Source organism: Syngnathoides biaculeatus, chromosome 3, assembly GCF_019802595.1.
Source record: "Syngnathoides biaculeatus isolate LvHL_M chromosome 3, ASM1980259v1, whole genome shotgun sequence".
NCBI classification, from domain to species: domain Eukaryota; kingdom Metazoa; phylum Chordata; class Actinopteri; order Syngnathiformes; family Syngnathidae; genus Syngnathoides; species Syngnathoides biaculeatus.
The window spans coordinates 8,689,548-8,708,971 of record NC_084642.1 but is presented as its reverse complement, the minus strand read 5'-3'; the positions used below and the strand labels follow the sequence as shown (position 1 = coordinate 8,708,971).

The window sequence follows — 19,424 nt, the reverse complement described above, 5'->3', positions numbered from 1 at the left end:
AGTCCTTTTTTACGAACTGTCACAGTATCAATAAAAATGCCCATAATGCATGATAAAAGTTTTATTTTTCTTTGTCCTGGTGACCTAACTTTTAGGTGTTTTTAAAGATACTAGTTGTTCAATGTTTTGAATTGTGAAGAAAAAATTGAGCTACGGGCATTGTATGATAGCTGTAACCATCCATCCATCCATTTTCTACCGCTTCTCCGGTCAAGTCGCAGGGGAAGTAACTTTTTGCATGTGTTCCTTGATAGCAGTAAATTTAACTCAATTCACAACAAGTAACATATGTTGTACTATGACACATTGTGGAGGATCTTTATTGCCACTACCAGTTGAAGTTCACTATCAAATTCAACACAAGATAAGCTAATTACATGTGTTTTTAAAACAACCACAACCCATTGCTTTCGATAAGTATGTTTACATGTATGCTAAAAAAAAAAAAAAAAAACTGTGCTAAACGCCATAGACAAGTAAAAAAAAAAAAGCAATATTGGTGTCACATTGTTATACCCTATTCAAGCAACAGATACTCGAACAAAAAGGGTTCAGCAACACATGTAGAGAGACATTGTAGCAATACTTACAGGCATATGTTATCGATCCTCTGCAAATAACAATTTATATGACTCCATCTTACAGAGCTGAACACCAAGCGAGAACCTCAATATCTTCATTTCTGCAACCTCAAGTTCTGCTTCCTGTTGTCTCTTCAGTGCCACCGTCTCTAGTCCGTACATCATGGCCGGCCTAACCAGTTTTATAGACTTTGCCCTTCATCCTAGTGGAGACTCTTCTGTCACATAAAACACCAGACACCTTCCGTCAACTGGTTTCACCCCGCTTGGACGCGTTTCTTCACTTCCTTACCGCACTCACCATCGGTCTGGATCGTTGACAGCAAGTATTTGAAGTCATCCACCCTGGCTATCTATTCTCCCTGGAGCTTTTTTACTTTGGCCAATCTTAATTCCTCTCCTTTCCACTTTGTACCTCCATCTTTCTAATTGTTCATCCGCCTGCTCTCTGCTCTCACTCCAGATCACAATGTAATCCGCGAACATCATGGTCCAAGGTGATTCCAGTCTAACCTTGTCTGTCAGTCTATCCATTACTACCGCAAACAGGAAGGGGCTCAGCGCGGATCCTTGATGCACTTTAAATTCTCCTGTCACACGTACAGCAAACCTCACCACTGTTCTGCTGCCCTCATACATGTCCTGTACTATTCTAACACATTTCTCCGCCACACCGGACTTGCGCATGCAGTACCACAGTTCCTCTCTTGGTACTCTGTCGTAGGCTTTCTCTAGAACCACAAAGACACAATGTCGCTCCTTCCGACCTTCTCTGTACTTTTCCACGAGCATCCTCAAGGCAAATAATGCATCTGTGGTACTATTCCTCAGCATGAAACCATACTGTTGCTCACAGATACTTACAAGCACAAATTCTGTTAAATTATGTCAATACTGTAATTGTAAATGAAGTGCAATACTATAGAGTGCTACTTTTCTTCTCAAAATCGCATTAAAAATATATTTTGTGGATGAAGCTGTAATGGATTAATATGATTTCCAGGAATTTAACACAATAAATGGAGTGTTTTGAGTTACAAGCGCAATCATGGAACGATTTAAACTCATATCTACATGCATCAAAATGCTTCTACATTTTTTTTTTTTTTTTTTTGTACACAAGTATCTGTAGTTCTACTTTAGTACAGATGGCGTGTACTTTTGCCACCCTTGAATAGCGGTAATCAGCACCAATGAGAAGGCTTCTGCCAAAGCAAACATGAAACTGACTTCACTGCAGTCCTCTGGTCTGGTTTCTCGCCAGCGCGGAGGAAAAAGTAGTCCCAAACAGTTGGTGCCCTGCGTCGTGCCAGAATGAACGCTTCGGAGAGAGAGAGAGAGAGAGAGAGAGAGAGAGAGAGAGAGAAGAAAAAAAGGACATTGCAATCCACTCCTATTCCGAAATACATTTTCGTCTTCTGGAAACGTCGTCGCAACAGTCTCATCGCGTTCCGTTAAAGTTTTGATTTGCAAAAGCTTGATTTGCATCCATCATTGTCGACATTTCACCCTCTGTCTTTAACGCGTATGTGTGCTGGAATGGCACTTAACTTTTTTTTGGTTCCTTTTTTTTTTATTTTGCTTTAATCTTCTTTTTAAAAAAAAAATCGACGTGACGTTTAATTTTGGCAACATAACTGAAGCAGGATTTGATTTAATAAAAGTATACTCTGGACTCCAAAAATCTGATTTAAAAAACAGTAGCACGGATTCAACTCCTGTACATAAGTAAATGTAAAAATATACAATCTCGAATGTTCGAAACAACATTCTATTCCAGGACTTTCATTATTTAATAATAATAAAAATATTAACTTAATAATTATTTCTGAACATTCCAGAACTAATTAGGCATCACTGGTTTGCATTTAATATGTATGTTTTTAGGAAACTCAGGTATTAAACAATCATTTAATTTCATGAACTCAGCCTAACCATGAACACAGCACACTTTTTTAAGTTTGATATGTTATTTGTCAGGCGGCAGCTGGAAAAGCGTTGGCCTCACAGTTCTGAGGACCCGGGTTCGATCTCGGCCCATTCTGTGTGGAGTTTGCATGTTCTCCCCGTACCTGCGTGGATTTTCTCTGGGGATTCCGGTTTCCTCCCACATCCCAAAAACATGGAACATTAATTGGACACTTGAAATTGCCCCTCGGTGTGATTGTGAGTCCAAATGGTTGTTCGTCTGTATGTGCCCCGCAATTGGCTGGCAACCAGTTCAGGGTGTACCCTCGTGAGGATAAGCGGCAAAGAAAATGGATGGAAGTTATCTGTCATATTTTGCTGTGTTCAGCCAAACTGTTGGAATCTGGTGCCCCCTCCCCAAAATCAAAGCAACTACAAAAACAAACATCTTCCAAAATATTGCTGACTAAATCCATCACAAGTAAATTAAAGAAAAGTAAAGTTCAGTTGCATTTGAATATTAATATAATTTTGGACTTTTGACTCCAACTACATTAACAAGGCTGCAAAATGATGCTTATTTTTGTCACGAAACAGCTGTGTTAACTGCTATGATAACTGGTCAAGAACAAATTTTGGATTATAATAAAAACTTGAATCCAAATATATTTTTCTGATATAAGTTGCATTGCGTTGGTTTGAGCGACACGCTTCATTCAAGCTAAACACATTAAAAAGATATGGAAAGTTAAAAAAAATGACTTTATTAGGTCTCCATGGTCACAGCAATTAGCTGGATGTCATTTCTGCTGAGATGTGTCGTGTACTTTTTTCTCTACCTCTTCATGGCTAAAAAATATTTTAGTAAGAAACAGGGTTGCCAAACACAACCTCGGAGTATAACCATCCATTTTCTTTGCCGCTTATCCACACGAGTGTTGCAAGGGAGTGCTGGAGCCTATCCCAGCTGTCAACAGGGGGAAGGCGGGGTACACCCTGAACTAGTTGCCAGCCAATCGCAGTGCACAATCACACCTAGGAGCAATTTAGAGTGTCCAATTAATGTTGCATGTTTTGGGGAAGTGGGAGGAAAACGGAGTGCCCGGAGGAAACCCACGCAGGCACGGGGGGAGAACATGCAAACTCCAAACAGGTGGGGCAGAACTGTGAGGCCAACACTTTACCCTCTTTTAAGATAGGACAATTTGAAATTTTGGTACAGATTTGAAAAAAAAAAAAAAAAAAATCATGGAAGTTGATACACATGATTTGCCTCTGTGGGCCACATAAAATCATGTGGCGGACCAGATCTGGTCTCCGGGCATTGAGTTTGACACCTTTGCAGTAGCTTATTTTTAAGTATTTTTAATTATAGTATTACTAAACAACACCGAATAATAATTACTACCATTTCAAGTATTTATTTGATTTGAAAAAAATTGTTTTAGCAATTACAAAAGGTGACATAGCAACAAAATTCCCCCCCCCCCAAAAAAAAAAAATCTCATTTTAGTTATATGTAAACTGAGCTTTGGGGAGCTCGAGCTATTTGCTATTTTAAACAAAACTCTGAAAATATTTTTACTACTCTTGTATACACAACAAGTGCGTTTTTCTGTATTTTGGCCACGAGTTGTTTTCAAATTCGTCTTTTTTGTTGTTTTCTGTGGGGGTTGAAAAAGTAACGAGTTTGACAAAGCAAGGAGTAAAAAAATACATGTATCTTTTTTCTAATGTAGGAAGAAGTACTTGTGCCACGTTCCTTCTCGCCACGAGATTTTGACGATTCTGACGGTCGTCGACGAGCGACCCACCGTCGACGCAAGCGAGGCTTCGGGGAGGATTAAGCCGGGATGACGTCCGTCCTCGCCCGCCACCCAGGGCAGCATCTCCCGCTGAGAGGGGAGCAGCGCGCCTCTCCGTTTGGCGGAGGGATACACGATCGTCCCCCCCATGTCATCTTAGTGCTGAGGCACTCGCACAGCAAAAAATGTCTGCCTAAGGGAAACTCTAAGTGATACAAATAGAGCATATTTCTCGCAGCTATTTCCGTTTTTACGCACACGTAACCCGTGTCGAGGGGGACTGCGATCCAGCGAGTCTTCACCAGATCACCCTAGTCAGGATTGCGCTCGGAAAAAAAGGTAAGATATCAGGAGGGACTCGGGCGAAATGGGTTCGGACCTGTGAAAGAAGTTGAGAGTTGAGGAGGACTGGAATTGTGTCTTGTGGTCTGCTGCCAAGATTTCACATTGTTGCACGTTCTTTTCTCTCCACGTCCATTCGAAAAAATACTGACTTTGTGTATCAATCCCTGGAAGGAGTCGTTTTTCTGTCAACTAAATGTACCCCCCCCCACCTCCCCAAAAAAAGCGCACTGCCAGTCTGCTAGCTCGCTCCATTCCTTCTCAAGTCGTACTGTAATTGCGGCTAGCGTTAGCAACTTAGCAATGTGACTTGTTACTAACCTTATGAGAACATTCCTTTCTAAAATATGGAAATACACAACTCCGGTACGTGTTCGGTATAAGACCTCCGTGTTTTTGTAACATGCGGTCTGGTGATCAGATGATATGCATGGACGCGATGCTGCTGCTGCTGCTGCTGCTGCTTGTCTTGTCTTTTAATTTACATGGTGAATGCATTGATTTGAATGTGCACGAAATGTCTGTGTTTTACTCATAACGCACAAATATTCTTACGCTTTGAAATATATCCCGCGGCGAGGGTGCCCCTTATTGTGCACTCCGATCACAGCTGTAAAAATACCATAAATGTCATTGTCATCAGTCACCCTGAAATTTGATGACTTCACCAAAAGTGAGGCAAAATACACAAAAATGTTTTTTTTTCCTTCATACAGGTTCCTCAAAGTTTATGTATACTTAAGTGGCCCATGATCAAATTTGACCAGTTTTTACTAAAATAGATTTTAGCTTTACTAGTGTGTGTAAAAAAAAGAAAAATATTGGGACTCTTGAAACTGTGCAATCCATAAATGTGCTTTTGTTTGGGTCGGGGGTAACAGCGCTTAAGGGGGAGTTTGAAACATTCCCGAGAACCGAGGTTCCACTACATTTACACGACGAGTTCCAGCAGAAATATGCACCTGTTGGTCTTTGAAAGGTCAGTGGGAATCACAAAACAGTTACTGAATCCAAGTCATGTACAGTAGACCCCTGCATATTTGTGGTGCGGCATTTATGAATTCACCTATTCATAGTTTTTTTTTTTTTTTTTTAACCTGTCCTCATCAGTCGTGGGAAAAACTCCCTTGTGCAAAACGTGGTAAATTCAGAAAATGGCACAGTACTGCTTTTAGTATTTACAGTATGATATTGAGAATCAAAGTCAGAATCAGCTTTAATGGCCACCGAGTATGTAACAGCACACAAGGAATTGGAATCCGGCAGTTATTGTATGGTAGTCTCTTTTTGAGACAAACTCGTTGTCCTCTCAACAAACAGCCACGGCAGAAGGCAAAAGGTCTGCTTCCACTCCCCGACTCAATCATCCAATCACAAATCGACAGCAGACGAAATAGATCTATGATTGACACTTCACAGTCAGTGCACTCCAAGGTTCCCTCTAATTTTTGACCTGTCTGAGCAAACGCGCGGAGCCCGTGAGCGCCCCCTCTGACCACTGTGAGCACTGAAAATGTCAACAAACAAAACAATACATTGCTAACCAAACCAAACCATCTACGAACTGTAAATTTGAAATGTCCCCCCCCAACTTTGTTTATTTATTTATTTTTAACGCACAGTGATATCCACGTCTGTTTTTTTTTGTGTAAAACTGAATTATTGCTTTCAGAATATCTTTAGCAATGCATGTTGAAAGCAGAATGATGCTACCAAATACTTTTAAGGTTTATGTTATGAGGTCTCCTATTTTCAAAATACAGAATTAGCTTTTTGTGCACTGTATTATCTGTGCTTTTATCCTCTATCAGGCTGCGCCAAGGTGGAATTTTAACATTATACACCATCTCATCCTGTACAAAATACTTTGGCTTCAGGTCAGACCTTTTTTACTCAAAATCTCAGCCAGTTTCACCACTTTTTCTTCTTCATTATTATTATTATTATTAATTATTATTATTCACATACTCCGACATTAATTAAAGCAACGGCATTTCTTTTTTTTTTTTTTTACTTTTGCGATTATTATTTAGAGCGGGGCTAAGCAACCTTTTTCAGGCTGAGGGCTGAGCAACGATCGTATGAAGGGCTACGTGTTTGCGCCAAATTTCAGACTCAGTTCATTACACGTACATAAAATATTTTTGTTTTAATTTATTGTGCAAAAATTACATTACAGGTATTTTAAAATTAGAATTCACGTAAGCAAGTCAGATTCAGAATTTAAAGCACAAATAATAGTAACAATTTGTGGCCTACGGTATTTTTAGAACATATCTCGCGGGCGCCTTATATGGTCCTCACGGGCTACCATTCGCCCGCGGGCTCCGCGTTGGTGACCCCTGATCTAGAGTAAACATAAGCAGCATGTGTAACTCGTCTTTGCTCTACGTTGCCCAGACTATGTTTCTAAGTAAAGCACCGGTGGTGGGCGGTGCTTGTAATCAGGAGTGTACCCCTTTAAGAGCGGGAGGTGGGCGGCGTCAGGTAAACCAGGAAGTAGAGTGTGTGGCATGGTGTGACCGAGCAGCAGCTTGTTAGAGAGCTGCCGTGTTTAAAAAATCAAAATAAAAAAGTCAGGATGTGGTTCCCTGCGCTGGATCGGTCTTCATGTGCGCTATAAGTGCGCAATTGCGCAGGTGCGCAGCTTAGAGGGAACATTGGTGTTGTTTAATAATACAAAACATATACATTCTGTGATTAATTGATGTAATAATCAGTAGAATATTGAGTTCCAAAAAATATTCCATAGCTGCATCTCTACTGTACTTGAATCTTCTAATATAGGGAATTATAATCGCTTTTGGAGCGCGCGTCAGTTCTTTGCACTAATTCACTATTCGGACTCTGGCTCGGTCCCTTTCATCTGTCCGCTCTAATTTGTATTTTCACGGGACTGCGCCGACATTGCCCATAGGGGTGCCCGCAGCGGTTCCCCCAAAAAATCAGTTTCCACCAGTTTTGCACAAGTACCGTTCGAAACATGCACCTTGGTTTAACCCTTGCAACAGCGACCGAGTAAAACAACTCGAGAATGATGATTTACGCTAAACATCAGGAAAATAAGTCATACAGAGGTTAGAAGATAGTCATTTTCTTTATTCTAAAATGAGTGCTGCCATACGTGCCATTTCCCTTTTCACTGAAACATCATCCATGCATTAATATCAGTTAGGCTATTAATTTAGTGTGATGAAAAATCTGTATTGCGCAGTTAGATCATCATGAGGATGCCAAAAATGACACAGAACATGCTATGTATGCATGGAAAATGAACAGTCCTGTATCTAATTAACAAAACAAACCAGAAGTGTGATGTGACCTGACGGGAACGTGTGTGTGTGTTTGTGTACCCCCCCCCTTCACTCCCCCAGGTCTCAAACTCGACAGGATGAATCCTCAGCAGCGGATTGCCGCTCTCGGAACAGACAAGGAATTAAGCGACCTTCTGGATTTTAGTGCGGTAGGATACACTTTTTTTTTTTTTTTTTGCCGTGCGGGGTGTCTCTCAGAAGCGTAACGCTTGAAGCATGTCGCATTCATCAATGCATATGGATGATTGTGGTTCCTGATTCTCACCCTGCTCCCGAACCGCACCACTCGGAAACCTGGGCGATTTGTGTTGATTTCTGTCTCGTTTCGTGAACATTCATTTTCGCAGATGTTCTCTCCACCTGTCAACGGAGGGAAAAACAGGCCGACGACACTCGGAAGCAGCCAGTTTAGTGCATCAGGTAGGACCCGTCATTGACGTTGAAGTGTTGTGCAGTCTCACACGTACGGTCTTGCTGTATGTAATTTTGCGGCCACCGTGGAGCGCTGGAAGAGCTCGAAATTGGTCTTGAAAGGACTTGAATTTGACTTTGAACTGAGTGTATCAATTCTGACTTTTCAGTGATGTAAGCCAACTTGTTTGCTTATCCGAATTAAAAGTGGGCAAGTGTAGAATGGGCAGAAAGAGAGAGCAATTGAGGTGAAAAGTAATATGTGCCGTAGATTAATGCAAATGTTAATTTAATCTCATACTGGCCCAGTTAATAGGTAGGAGGGCACATAGAGCGGTGCATTCACTACATTACGTGTATTTTTCTTTTTTGACTTGACATCGCAGACTTGAGATAAGAGTGTTGTGTGGTGGCAGTGAACTCAGCACCCTTCACAATAAGATACATTTTGATAAATAGTTCTTTCAGGTTCAGGTTCTGATCAGAACAAAGAGGTACGAGCATGTAACTCCAATTCTAAAGTCCTTACCCTGGCTCCCAGACACCTTTTAGAATAGATTTTAAAGTTCTGCTGCTGGTCTAACTAAATTGTTTAAAGAAATGCTTACGGAATACAAACCCCAGCAGGGCTCTGAGATCGACTGACTCAGGTCAAATAGTGGAGCGCAGAGTCCAAGGCAAACGTGGTGAAGCAGCATTTAGCTATTATGCTGCATACAAATGGAAGAAGTTGCCAAAAGAGATGACGTCAGCCCCAAATGTGAATATTTTTAAATCCAGGTTGAAAAATCATTTTTTTTCTCATGCTTTTTAGACTATTTCCACTTTTAATGATATTTCTTGCAGGGTACGCTGTTTTTAATTGTGCTTCTAGTCTTCATTTTTTATAGATATATTTTATTTTTATTGTTTTTTTTCCACCTGTTTCAATTTTTTTATTTCTTCAAATCATTTTAATCACACAAACCACATTGTGTATGAAATGCTCTATACAGTATAAATAAATATGGTTTGCCTCCCAGTTTTAAGTTTGGAGTCAAACGAAACATAAACCAAAGAGAATTACACTTTGTGTATTTAAGACAACCACAAAGCTTAGAATTTGAACATGCAACATTAATTGGACACTCTAAATTGTCCCTAGGTGTGATTGTGAGTGCGGCTGTTTTTCTCTATGTACCCTGCGATTGGCTGGCAACCAGTTCAGGGTGTACCCCGCCTCCTGCCGTTGACAGCTGGGATAGGCTCCAGCATGCCCAGCGACCCTCGTGAGGATAAGCGGAAAAGAAAATGGATGGATGGCTTTATGATTTAGTTTTAGAATCAAAAATCAAGGCTAGTGGTGTTTTTCCAACTATTGTTTTTATAACACAAAAATGCTTGTAATAGCTCAATGTTATCAGTTAAGATCTGACAAATTGAAATTTTGGTACAGATTTGAACAAAAAAATCACAGAAGTTGATTCACATGATTTGCCTCCGTGGGCCAGATAAAATCATGTGGTGGACCAGATCTGCCCCCCGGGCCTTGAGTTTGACATCTATGCACTAGGACAAAAACAGCTTCTTTTTAATTATTTTTAATTATATAATTACTAAATAATATGAAATTCCATTTTCTTCATTAACATAGAATTTTTTTTTCTGGGTGGAAGAGTCAAATGCATTAATGGCATTTCCATTAATTTCAGAGGGAAAATATGATTTGAGATGAGTGTTTTGAGTTATGAACACGGAATTCCGTAACTCATATCTCAAGACACCAGTGCACCCTATTGATCATCCTGGAAATTAATTACAAATAAGATCACGACACATCGTCTTAGTTTTTTTTTTTTTTTTAGTTCATCAGATTATGTGTGCCTGCAAAAACAGTCATTAATTCTCCAGAAATTCTATCGCTCGTGATCTCGGATCGGACAACGAAGTCAGTGCGCTGTTTGTTTTGAATAAACAAGAGGTCGGATTACGCTTCCTTGCAGCGAATGCGACAGGACATTAAACGAAAGCGCATGTATTGTGTGACGCCAGAAGACAAAGTCAACAAAACGAGCATTATGTTTTCTGAGAGCACGTTTTGTGCGCGCCCACAAAGCCTCGTTGTCCTCGGTTATCTGGGAAATGAAAGACACACATCGTATTGGAACTGAACAAAAAGACAAAGGCGGGAGAGCAGAGCTGTCATCCATGAAGTCAAACGAGAGGATGATTTTTTTTTTTTTTAGAACACCTTGTCCCCCTTCGGGGAAAGCAAATGAAGACGCTCGTCGGTGACAAAATGCGCACAGAAATCCCTACTTTGAGATTAAGATCCAGACTGAACACAACTGACGGATAAAGATGAGACCGGAGGATTCCCTCTCAGAAAGCCTCCAACAAGGCGGCCATATTCCTTGATTACAGTTAGCCTGCTAACACATGGTTCCTTTTGGCCAGTTGAGCTCGAGACTGCTTGCATGCACAACATACCTGAGGTGAATCGTGCAACAAGAGATGAGCTACAAGCTATGCGAATGGTGTGTGTGTATGTGTGTGCGCGCGCGCATGTTTTTGTGTGTAAAAGAGATTAGCCGTACCCCTCCCCAACATGACCGCAGTCAGAATAGAAGGAATTCATCATCGATAAATATCTTAATCTTATTTTGGTTGTTCAAAACCGGACTTCCCGAGAGAGAAAATATTCAATGGACGGATTATGCTCCGGGAAAATAATTTCCAGCGAAACCTCCGAAGTCAAACACCCTGAAAATCATAGTTGTCTCAAAAGTCAAACGTAAATGGGATTCAAACCATCACTGTGCATGAATATTGTTCATAAGATGCAAGCAAATGTAAGACATATCCTCCGCAAGTGGGATTTGGGTAAAAATATGAATTCCAGAACTGAACCAATTCTGGATGAAAATATATATTTTTTATCAGAATGGGCCTCATTCACCAACTTTGCGTTTGCACAGATTTGTGCTTAAATCCGGTGTACCTACGTTTGAAGCGCAAAACTTATTCATCACTATATTTGTACTTGATTTTCTGCAGACTCTGTGACAAATTTAAAACCCTCTCAGCCCATGCGTATACACAAATAATGATCAGCAGCAGTTTCAAATTATCAATTTTTTTTCAAAAACAGCTTCAAGCTGTTTAATGCCACTCCCATTTAAAGTTTATTTGGAAATTAAATGCAAAAATCCAGGTGAATTGCACATTGTGTATTTAAAACAACTAACGTAATTCCTAGCCTGCAGATCACACCTGGTTATAAGCATCAGTACACAGAAAGCGTTTAATGCTAGCGCGGCGCTAGCATTAGCGCGGGGCTAGTGTTAGCGCAGCGCTAGTGTTAAACTCTTTCTGTGTACCGAGGCTTATAACCAGGTGTGCTAATGCTAGTGCCACGCTAATGCTAGCACCACATCACCACATAAACCACAGGGTTGAAAGCGTTTGAAAAAAAGTCGCGGCTTGTAGTTCGGAAATTACGGTACAAAAATTTACCTTCGGCTATATCAATGCTAACACACAAAAACTACCATCGACAGGCTAACAAGTATCAAAAAGAGTCATTATTACCCTTAAACAAGCAGATATGATGCATCAACAATTGCAGACTATAACAATACTCACAAGTGTACATTCATCATCCTTATGGAACAACTTATATTACTCCAGTTTTCTGAGTCGCTTAAAAGTAGCTACGGAAATCTTCTTTGTTTGCATTTGTATGACTGTACACTACTGCCTCCTGGTGGCCAAGTCATGCATCCTGAAGGCATAGAAGAAATGTGTTTAATCCTGCTTTTGAATTACCATAATTTCCGGCCTATAAATTGTGACTTTGTTCACACGCTTTCAACCCTACGTTTTATGCGGCGATGCGGCTAATTTGGGCATTTTTTTCTAACGGCTGCAGGGGGGACACTCGAGTGGAAAAGGTAAGAGTGAGACTGATGGAATATATGTCCCGAGGAAGTGACTTTTAATGGTATGATTTTTTTTTTTTTAACCAGCCCTGTTAGTGCTGCGCTAGCATTAGCTCTGTGCTAGCGTGTTGCTGTTGTGTTACTGCCGTGTCTCAGTGATTTTTACCGGTATGTTTTTTTTTTTTTTAAACTGGCCCTGTTAACGCTGTACTAGCGTGTTGCTGTTGTTACTGCTGCGTCTCAGTGACCTTTACCGGTATGTTTTATTTTAACCGGCCCTGTTAGCGCTGTGCTAGCGCCGCTCTCGCGTGTTTCTGCTGTGTTACTGCCGCGTCTCAATGATTTAGATATGTATTTTTTTTAACTCGCTCTGTTAGTGCTGTGCTACCGTGTTGCTACTGAGTAGCTGCTGTGGCTGTTTTTTTTTTTTTTTTACCGTTATGTTTTTTTTTTTCACCAGCCCTGTTCGTGCTACCGTGTTGTTGCTATGTTAAGCTAAGCTAAAGTATTAAAACTTTGAAAACTCTTTCTCTGTACTGTCTTTCTTTGTAAATATCTTGTGTTTCAATGTGGTTTTCAATGTGGGTGCTTTTACACAGCTGGGTTTTATGTGTGTACCAAATGGTATTTCCTTTACAAATATGCTAGGTGAAGCTTATAATCAGGTGCGCTCTGTAGGCCGAAAATTATGGTATATTATTTGTGTTATAATGTGCACTATTGAAGAGCTGTGTTCCTATTTTTTCAATTTACACATTTTTGCCCTGGTTGGCTTGGATGAGTTAATTGCATTTCCATTTATTTCAGCGAGGAAATAACGATTTGTAGTTGTTTTGTGTTACGAGCGTTCTCACGGAACAAATTAAATTTGCATTTTAAGGCACCATTGTATTTTTGTTACCACATAGAATTTATCAACATGGTTACCCACTGGTGTTAAATAGTGAGAGAGTAACTTTTTTCAGTCAATGCAATGGTGTGAGTGTGACTTTAAGTCTAGATTTTGCTTTGATTGGAGTCATGATATCCCCAAATACCAAGACATACGTTATATATGATATATGTTTACATATATTGGGACAGCTTGCTACAGTAGATGTAAAAAGAGCACTTCCCCCAGAAAATTATGATGACAAAATAAACTGCTGAACCTCCATAACATATCTGGCCAACTGTGAGTATATCCCTCCCGCAAGCCGGCCTCCGATTTGTGCTCCGGTGTTTGTGATCCTCAAAGAGAGAAGAAGGGCCGACATAAGTGATTGTGAACATAAGGCGAGGGAGTGTGCAGACAGGTGTGAAAATTGCCTGGAATGAGGGTTTGGACTATTGCGTCTCAACTGGGCACAGCCAAATAATTGAGGCAGAGCGTAACCGGCAATACATGCCACAGAAAGATGGATTTGAGAAAAATATATATTTCCAGGGTTTTTGACAGGGAATCATCTCTTCTCCCTTTCAGCTGTGTTGATGATGAACATTTATGGAGCCATTGACTCTTCGGTTTAGTTGCTACTGATGAGTGACTCATGCAGCATGCTTAGTAAAGATGTAATACAATAGGAGTTTATTTTTGAGCTGATTACACATGACCTTTACTTTTTTTTTGATGACTTGAAGAACGAAAATATCAAATTGATTTTACTGTACTTGATACACTATTCCACCAATCCGTCCATTTTCTTCCATTTATCTGAGGTTGGGTAATTCAGAGCCTTTAGGAAGCAGTGCTTTATCCTCACTATACACAGTGTTGATGTTGCGCTGCTTCCCCCTCCTGAGACGCAGAATGGTGGAGCAGAATTTCCTCAAAGTCCACCGGAAGTCATTCTTGCCGGCCTCACCAAACTCCTAACATGTCCGAGGTTTTGCTTAGCACCCAACAAAGCTGCGTTCCGCCTGGTCAGGCAGTACCCAACAGCTGGATCAGGACTCCCGTAGGCCAGAAAGGCCTGATAGGACTCCTTCTTCAGCTTGATGGCATCCTTCACCGCTGGTGTCCACCACTGACTTCGGGGATTGCTGCCATGACAGCCTTATGGCCACTGCCCCTGTTGGGCGCCTCAGCAATGGTCCACTTGGACTCAATAACCACTGTGTCCCCCAAGATGTGCCTGAAGTTCTGCCGGAGGTGGGAGTCAAAGCGCCTTCTGACAGGGGATTCTGCCAGATATTCCCATCAGACCCTCACGATAGGTTTGGACCTGCCAGGTCAAACCGGCATCTTCCCCCACCATCGGAACAAATCACTATCAGGTGGGGATAAGTTTGCAATTAGGCCCCACTCTTCATCCTGGTGTCCAAGACACATGGGTGCCAGTCCGATGACACGGCCACATTCAATCATTGAACTGCAACCTAGTGTGTCCTAGTGCTAAATGCATGTGTGGGGACACCCTGATGCTTGAACATGATGTATGTTATGGTCAGTCTGTGATGGGCACAGAAATCCAATGACAGAACACCACTCGGGTTCTAATCAGGGAGGCGTTCCTCAACCCCCTTTCCAGGTCTCACTGTCATTGCCCACACGACCATTGAACTCTCCCAACAAAATGATGGCGCTCTCCAGCTCCCCCTTCAAATACTCCAAAAAGAGTGGGTACTCTGAAATGTTGTTTGGTACATAAGCCCAAACAACGGTCAGGACCCAAACCCCACTCCCTACCTGAAAAGGGAGAGGGTGGGCGCCCTCTTGTCCATTGGGATGAACTCCAATATACAGGTGGTGAGCCACACCTCCTTGGCACCTCTCACTGTGGGCAAGTCCAGAGTGGAAGAATGTTCAACCTCCCTCAACAGGACTGGTACCAGAGCTCATGTCGTGTGGAGAGGAGTCCCCAGATTATATCTAGTTGGAACTTCTCATCCTCACACACCAAGTTGGGCTCCTTCTCTTCCAGGTAGATGGCATTCCACATCCCCAGACCCAGCTTCTGTCGCCAAGAATGTGAGCACCAAAGTCCCCGCCTTCGGCCCCAGCTCACACTCCATCTGACCTCTATTGCCCTTCCCTCAGGTGGTGAGCCCACCTTACCCTTTCGGGCCATGCCTGGACGAGCCCCGAGGGTGCAGGCCCGGCCAGCACGCGCTCGCCTTCGAGGCCCACCTCTAAGTAGAATGAGAAACTAATTGTTATATTCATCATCGGGGTGTTTGCAGCCATGCTTTGTCTGGTTCCTCATCCAAGACCCGTTTGCCACAGATGATTCTACCATCGGCGCGAAGCCCCAGGCAACATAGCTCCGAGGTTTATTGGGACACACAAACTCCCCCCACCGTGATAAGGTGGTTGCTCAAGGAGGGATGATGCAATATCGTTAAGTGAATTAGCCAGAGAATGGCCCTCTGGGTCTGTTTCCATTCTCTCGGTCCACAAATTTGGCTCCATTACATCTTTTCCCCATCAGGCTACATACATTTTTGCATCTAATGCATGATTACAGTCACACTAGAGGTTTGTTATTGTATTAGTTTTCACGGCATCTATGATTTATTAGGTAATTTTCTGTTTGAAGACAAAGTTAAATTATATTTTAAAAAAATCTGAGCAATTGTAAATAACATCAGGGACAATGTCGATTTGCTGGCATCTCTGCAGGTACCGTGAGCACAATATTGCCTTAAGCAACACAAACAAACATATTTTGCTGACTGTACCACCCAAATCACATTTTTTTTTATATCAGATATATGTTTCAACATATGCCAGATGGTCTACCTTTGCAATTTTACTCTTGAGTTATTGATTTTATTTGTTTTTTGAAACATAAAAGTTAACTTTCATTTTGAAATCGGTTTGAGTGTGTGAACACTCGTACTTCAGTGGCACTTAAAATGCAATATTTATTGTATTTTACACCTTATGATACCTTAAAGTCTGCCACATACTATACGACATGCAGTTTTCATGAGTGGCCAACCTATGCCTACTAGCTTTGCTGTGATTCATAATTTGAATTGCTGGTAACTGCATCGGTGTGTCGCAGATGTAACAGCAGAGCAAAAATGTACATGAGCTTTCACATGAAAAAAAAAAAGAAAAATAAAACTTTTCTGGATACTAAGCATTAAGCAAGACCCTTGCACCAATCCAAGTGTATACAGTATTATAAGGACAAAATTTTGAAAAAATAGTGTCGGTGGTCGCCGATGCTCAGGACTGGAGGACGTTCATTTAAAGCTTGCTTGGGGTATGTTCACAAACTTTGTATTCAATATGACTCCCAAGCAGGCAACAAGACGTTATGTAGCCTAGCAAGCTATGGCTAGCACTAATGGTTGTGCGTAAACATGCTGCCGTTCTGTTGAATCATGCTGTAAAATGTTAGTGTGGGTGAAGTAATTGAATGGCAATAAATTCATTTAATTAAACCAAGATAGCACCCATTATTTCTGTCATTTAGTAATGTTAGTTTGATCTGACGAGAGCACTGATTTCTAACCTTTATGGAGCCAAGGCACATATTTTACAATTGAAGAATCTCACGGCACAAACAAAACAAAATTGTCACAAAAACACGATACTTTACTGTATGTACTTCTTGCCATCTATCAATCCATCCATTTTCTTTGCCGCTTATCCTCACGAGGGTCGCGGGGAGTACTGGAGGCTAGCCCAGCTGTCAACGGGCAGGAGGCGGGGTACACCCTGAACTGGTTGCCAGCCAATCGCAGGGCAAATAGAGACAAACAACCGCACTCGCAATCACACCTAGGGGCAATTTAGAGTGTCCAATTAATGTTGCATGTTTTTGGAATGTGGGAGGAAACCGGAGTGGCTGGAGAAAACCCACCCAGGTACGGGGAGAACATGCAAACTCCACGCAGGAGGGGCCGGGATCGAACCCGGTCCTCAGAACTGTGAGGCCAACGCTTTACCAGCTGATCCACCGTGCTGCCTCCTGCCTTCTAATAGAGCACCATTAATTTGTCTTAATTTTGTCTGTCATGATGCTTCACTGGCATACCTAGATAAACAAACATATTTATTGTAAATCTATATTTTTTTTAAATACGCAGACGTCGCTCCATCTTGTCATCGGATCAGTGATAGGTCTTTGCTGATCAGCCCCAAAAATCCTGGTTGCGTAAAGCTTACTTATGATCAAACTAAATCTATGGGAAATCTAATCGAAGTTGGAAATTGTGTGCTGCACAGAGCTAATACAGGCGCTACAGGCTGTCGTTGTGCAGGATGCAGGCATATGCACACTGAAGCATATGAGTAATCTTGACTTGTTGACTGAGTTATTTGTCCTTCCCTGACAGGTATGGATGAGCGGACCAACCAAGCATCTTGGGCCCCAGGTGGCGAGTCCAGTCCTTCGTACGAACCCTCGCGGGTAAGGCGCCTTAATGCTTCCGAGTGCCCTTTTTGCTCTACCGAACATCATTTAACAGTCATCACGCAGAGGTGGTACACTGACCAGTGAATGGCCTGTAGTATACATACTGTGTTATTCTGTGTGTGGGAGACCTGGTTGATTGGAGGGGGCATGTATCAATATTTCTCCCTCTGCCCCAAAAAACTTATCCAATCCTTTTTCTGAGCCGCTTATCCCCACAAGGGTGACAGGAGTACTGGAGCCAATCCCAGCTGTCATTGGGCAGGAGGAGCTCGCTCGCGGCCGGCCGCCGGAGTTCCGGGGGTCTTTGTTTCCGCACACATGTCCTGTGTGTAGGCCTCCGAGTAGTCAGACTCCGCGTCATTCCCGTCCGAAGAACCATCCGAATATTCAACATTGCATATTTACAACATTCAATATTCAACAGTCACAGGTTTGAATCTGTATGGACGTATTCCTCCGTCTTCCTGATCAACTGATACTTGTATTTCTTCATCAGATGAGGATAAATCCGAGAAATCAGCGCTGACAATAACTGTGTAGGAACGTAACCGAGCCTCAGGTTGAGCAAATGACACGTCACATCCGCGCACGTAGGTCATGTGACTCGCCAAAATGTCAGCGACCGGGAACATTCAAAATTGCCGATAACAACCTGAAATGATATCTGATGAAAATGTTTATTTTAAAGTTACAGTACCAATGACATGACCTATCTGATACATTCTTATTTTCAATGAGTGGCCTTCCCTTTTAATAGCCATTGCATTCAATGGACCAATAGCACTGTCAAATTTAAACTAGGTCACAGACTTATTTTGCTCTATTCATAAAACAGTAGATAACATTGGATTGGCATGGTACCTTTAACAACCATACATTGTCGAGTTCAAACGAACACCTGGTGAATAAATTATAATAAAAGATTTAAATAAAAAAATAAAAATGCTTGCTCAAATAATATTTAAAAATACAAAATACATTAATTATTAATGACTAATAAATTAATAAACAAATAGGTTAATGGTATAACAATAGCAAACCTAAATAAAAAAAAAATAAAAAAAATTGGTGGATTAAAAATAAAGTAATACCTTTTCCATTTCCTCGCAAAGCCTGCACCCTTCATTGGGAAATTTAATTTTACATGGTTCCCTGAAAAGATATTCCAAGACCGATTCAAAATTTGAGTCCACAAAATCGTGTCCATTAATTAATATTTTTAAGCAGGCACCTAGGTCTTCTCCCTCCTGGTGATTGCGGGGATCAGTTTTCACCCAAGGATGAATCAAAACGATAACTCTCAAAACTGCACTAATACGGGAGAGGCCCGTTATGTAGGGGCCGAAATGTGTTCCTTGGTTCAGTTTTAGCCATGTCAAAAAACCTCAGGAAAACTGATATGGTAGTAAAAGCATTTAAAGATGTAGCTCCACAATTCATTAGTACATAGTTCTCAGTCTTTGCATACTTTCAGCAATTACCTTCAAGAATCCAAAACAGTATATGTCATGGGTTAGAATGTCTGATCAAGACCATATCTAGTTGTGTGCTGGAGAACCTGGAGTTAAAGCGTGTGGACCCTGACTGGCATTCATAAGAGCAAACAGCTATACTGTGTGAGATGTGTGAACAGCTCTCTATCTATTTGTTTGCCCCTCACACATCAGTCGTTCTCGATGTCCGGTATGAATTTCATTTAATGTCAATCTCCTGTCACTTTCTATCAGAATTCAGTTAAATGTCACCGACACTCTGGCGGTGGTGCCTTGTTTACTCCTCTGTGCCCTTCCCG

The 19,424-nt window shown here is 41.5% G+C and overlaps 1 protein-coding gene across 1 annotated transcript in view; it reads left to right on the top strand.

The window, feature by feature from the left end:
* Window positions 1-4,378: 4,378 nt before the first annotated feature.
* tcf12 (transcription factor 12) overlaps window positions 4,379-19,424 on the top strand; it is a 104,323-nt gene continuing 89,277 nt past the window's right edge. The window contains exons 1-4 of the mRNA XM_061814097.1: window positions 4,379-4,633; window positions 8,011-8,099; window positions 8,298-8,370; window positions 17,553-17,626. Coding sequence (XP_061670081.1) covers window positions 8,028-8,099; window positions 8,298-8,370; window positions 17,553-17,626 — 219 coding nt within the window. The 5' untranslated portion in view covers window positions 4,379-4,633; window positions 8,011-8,027. The remainder of the gene's footprint in view (window positions 4,634-8,010; window positions 8,100-8,297; window positions 8,371-17,552; window positions 17,627-19,424) is intronic.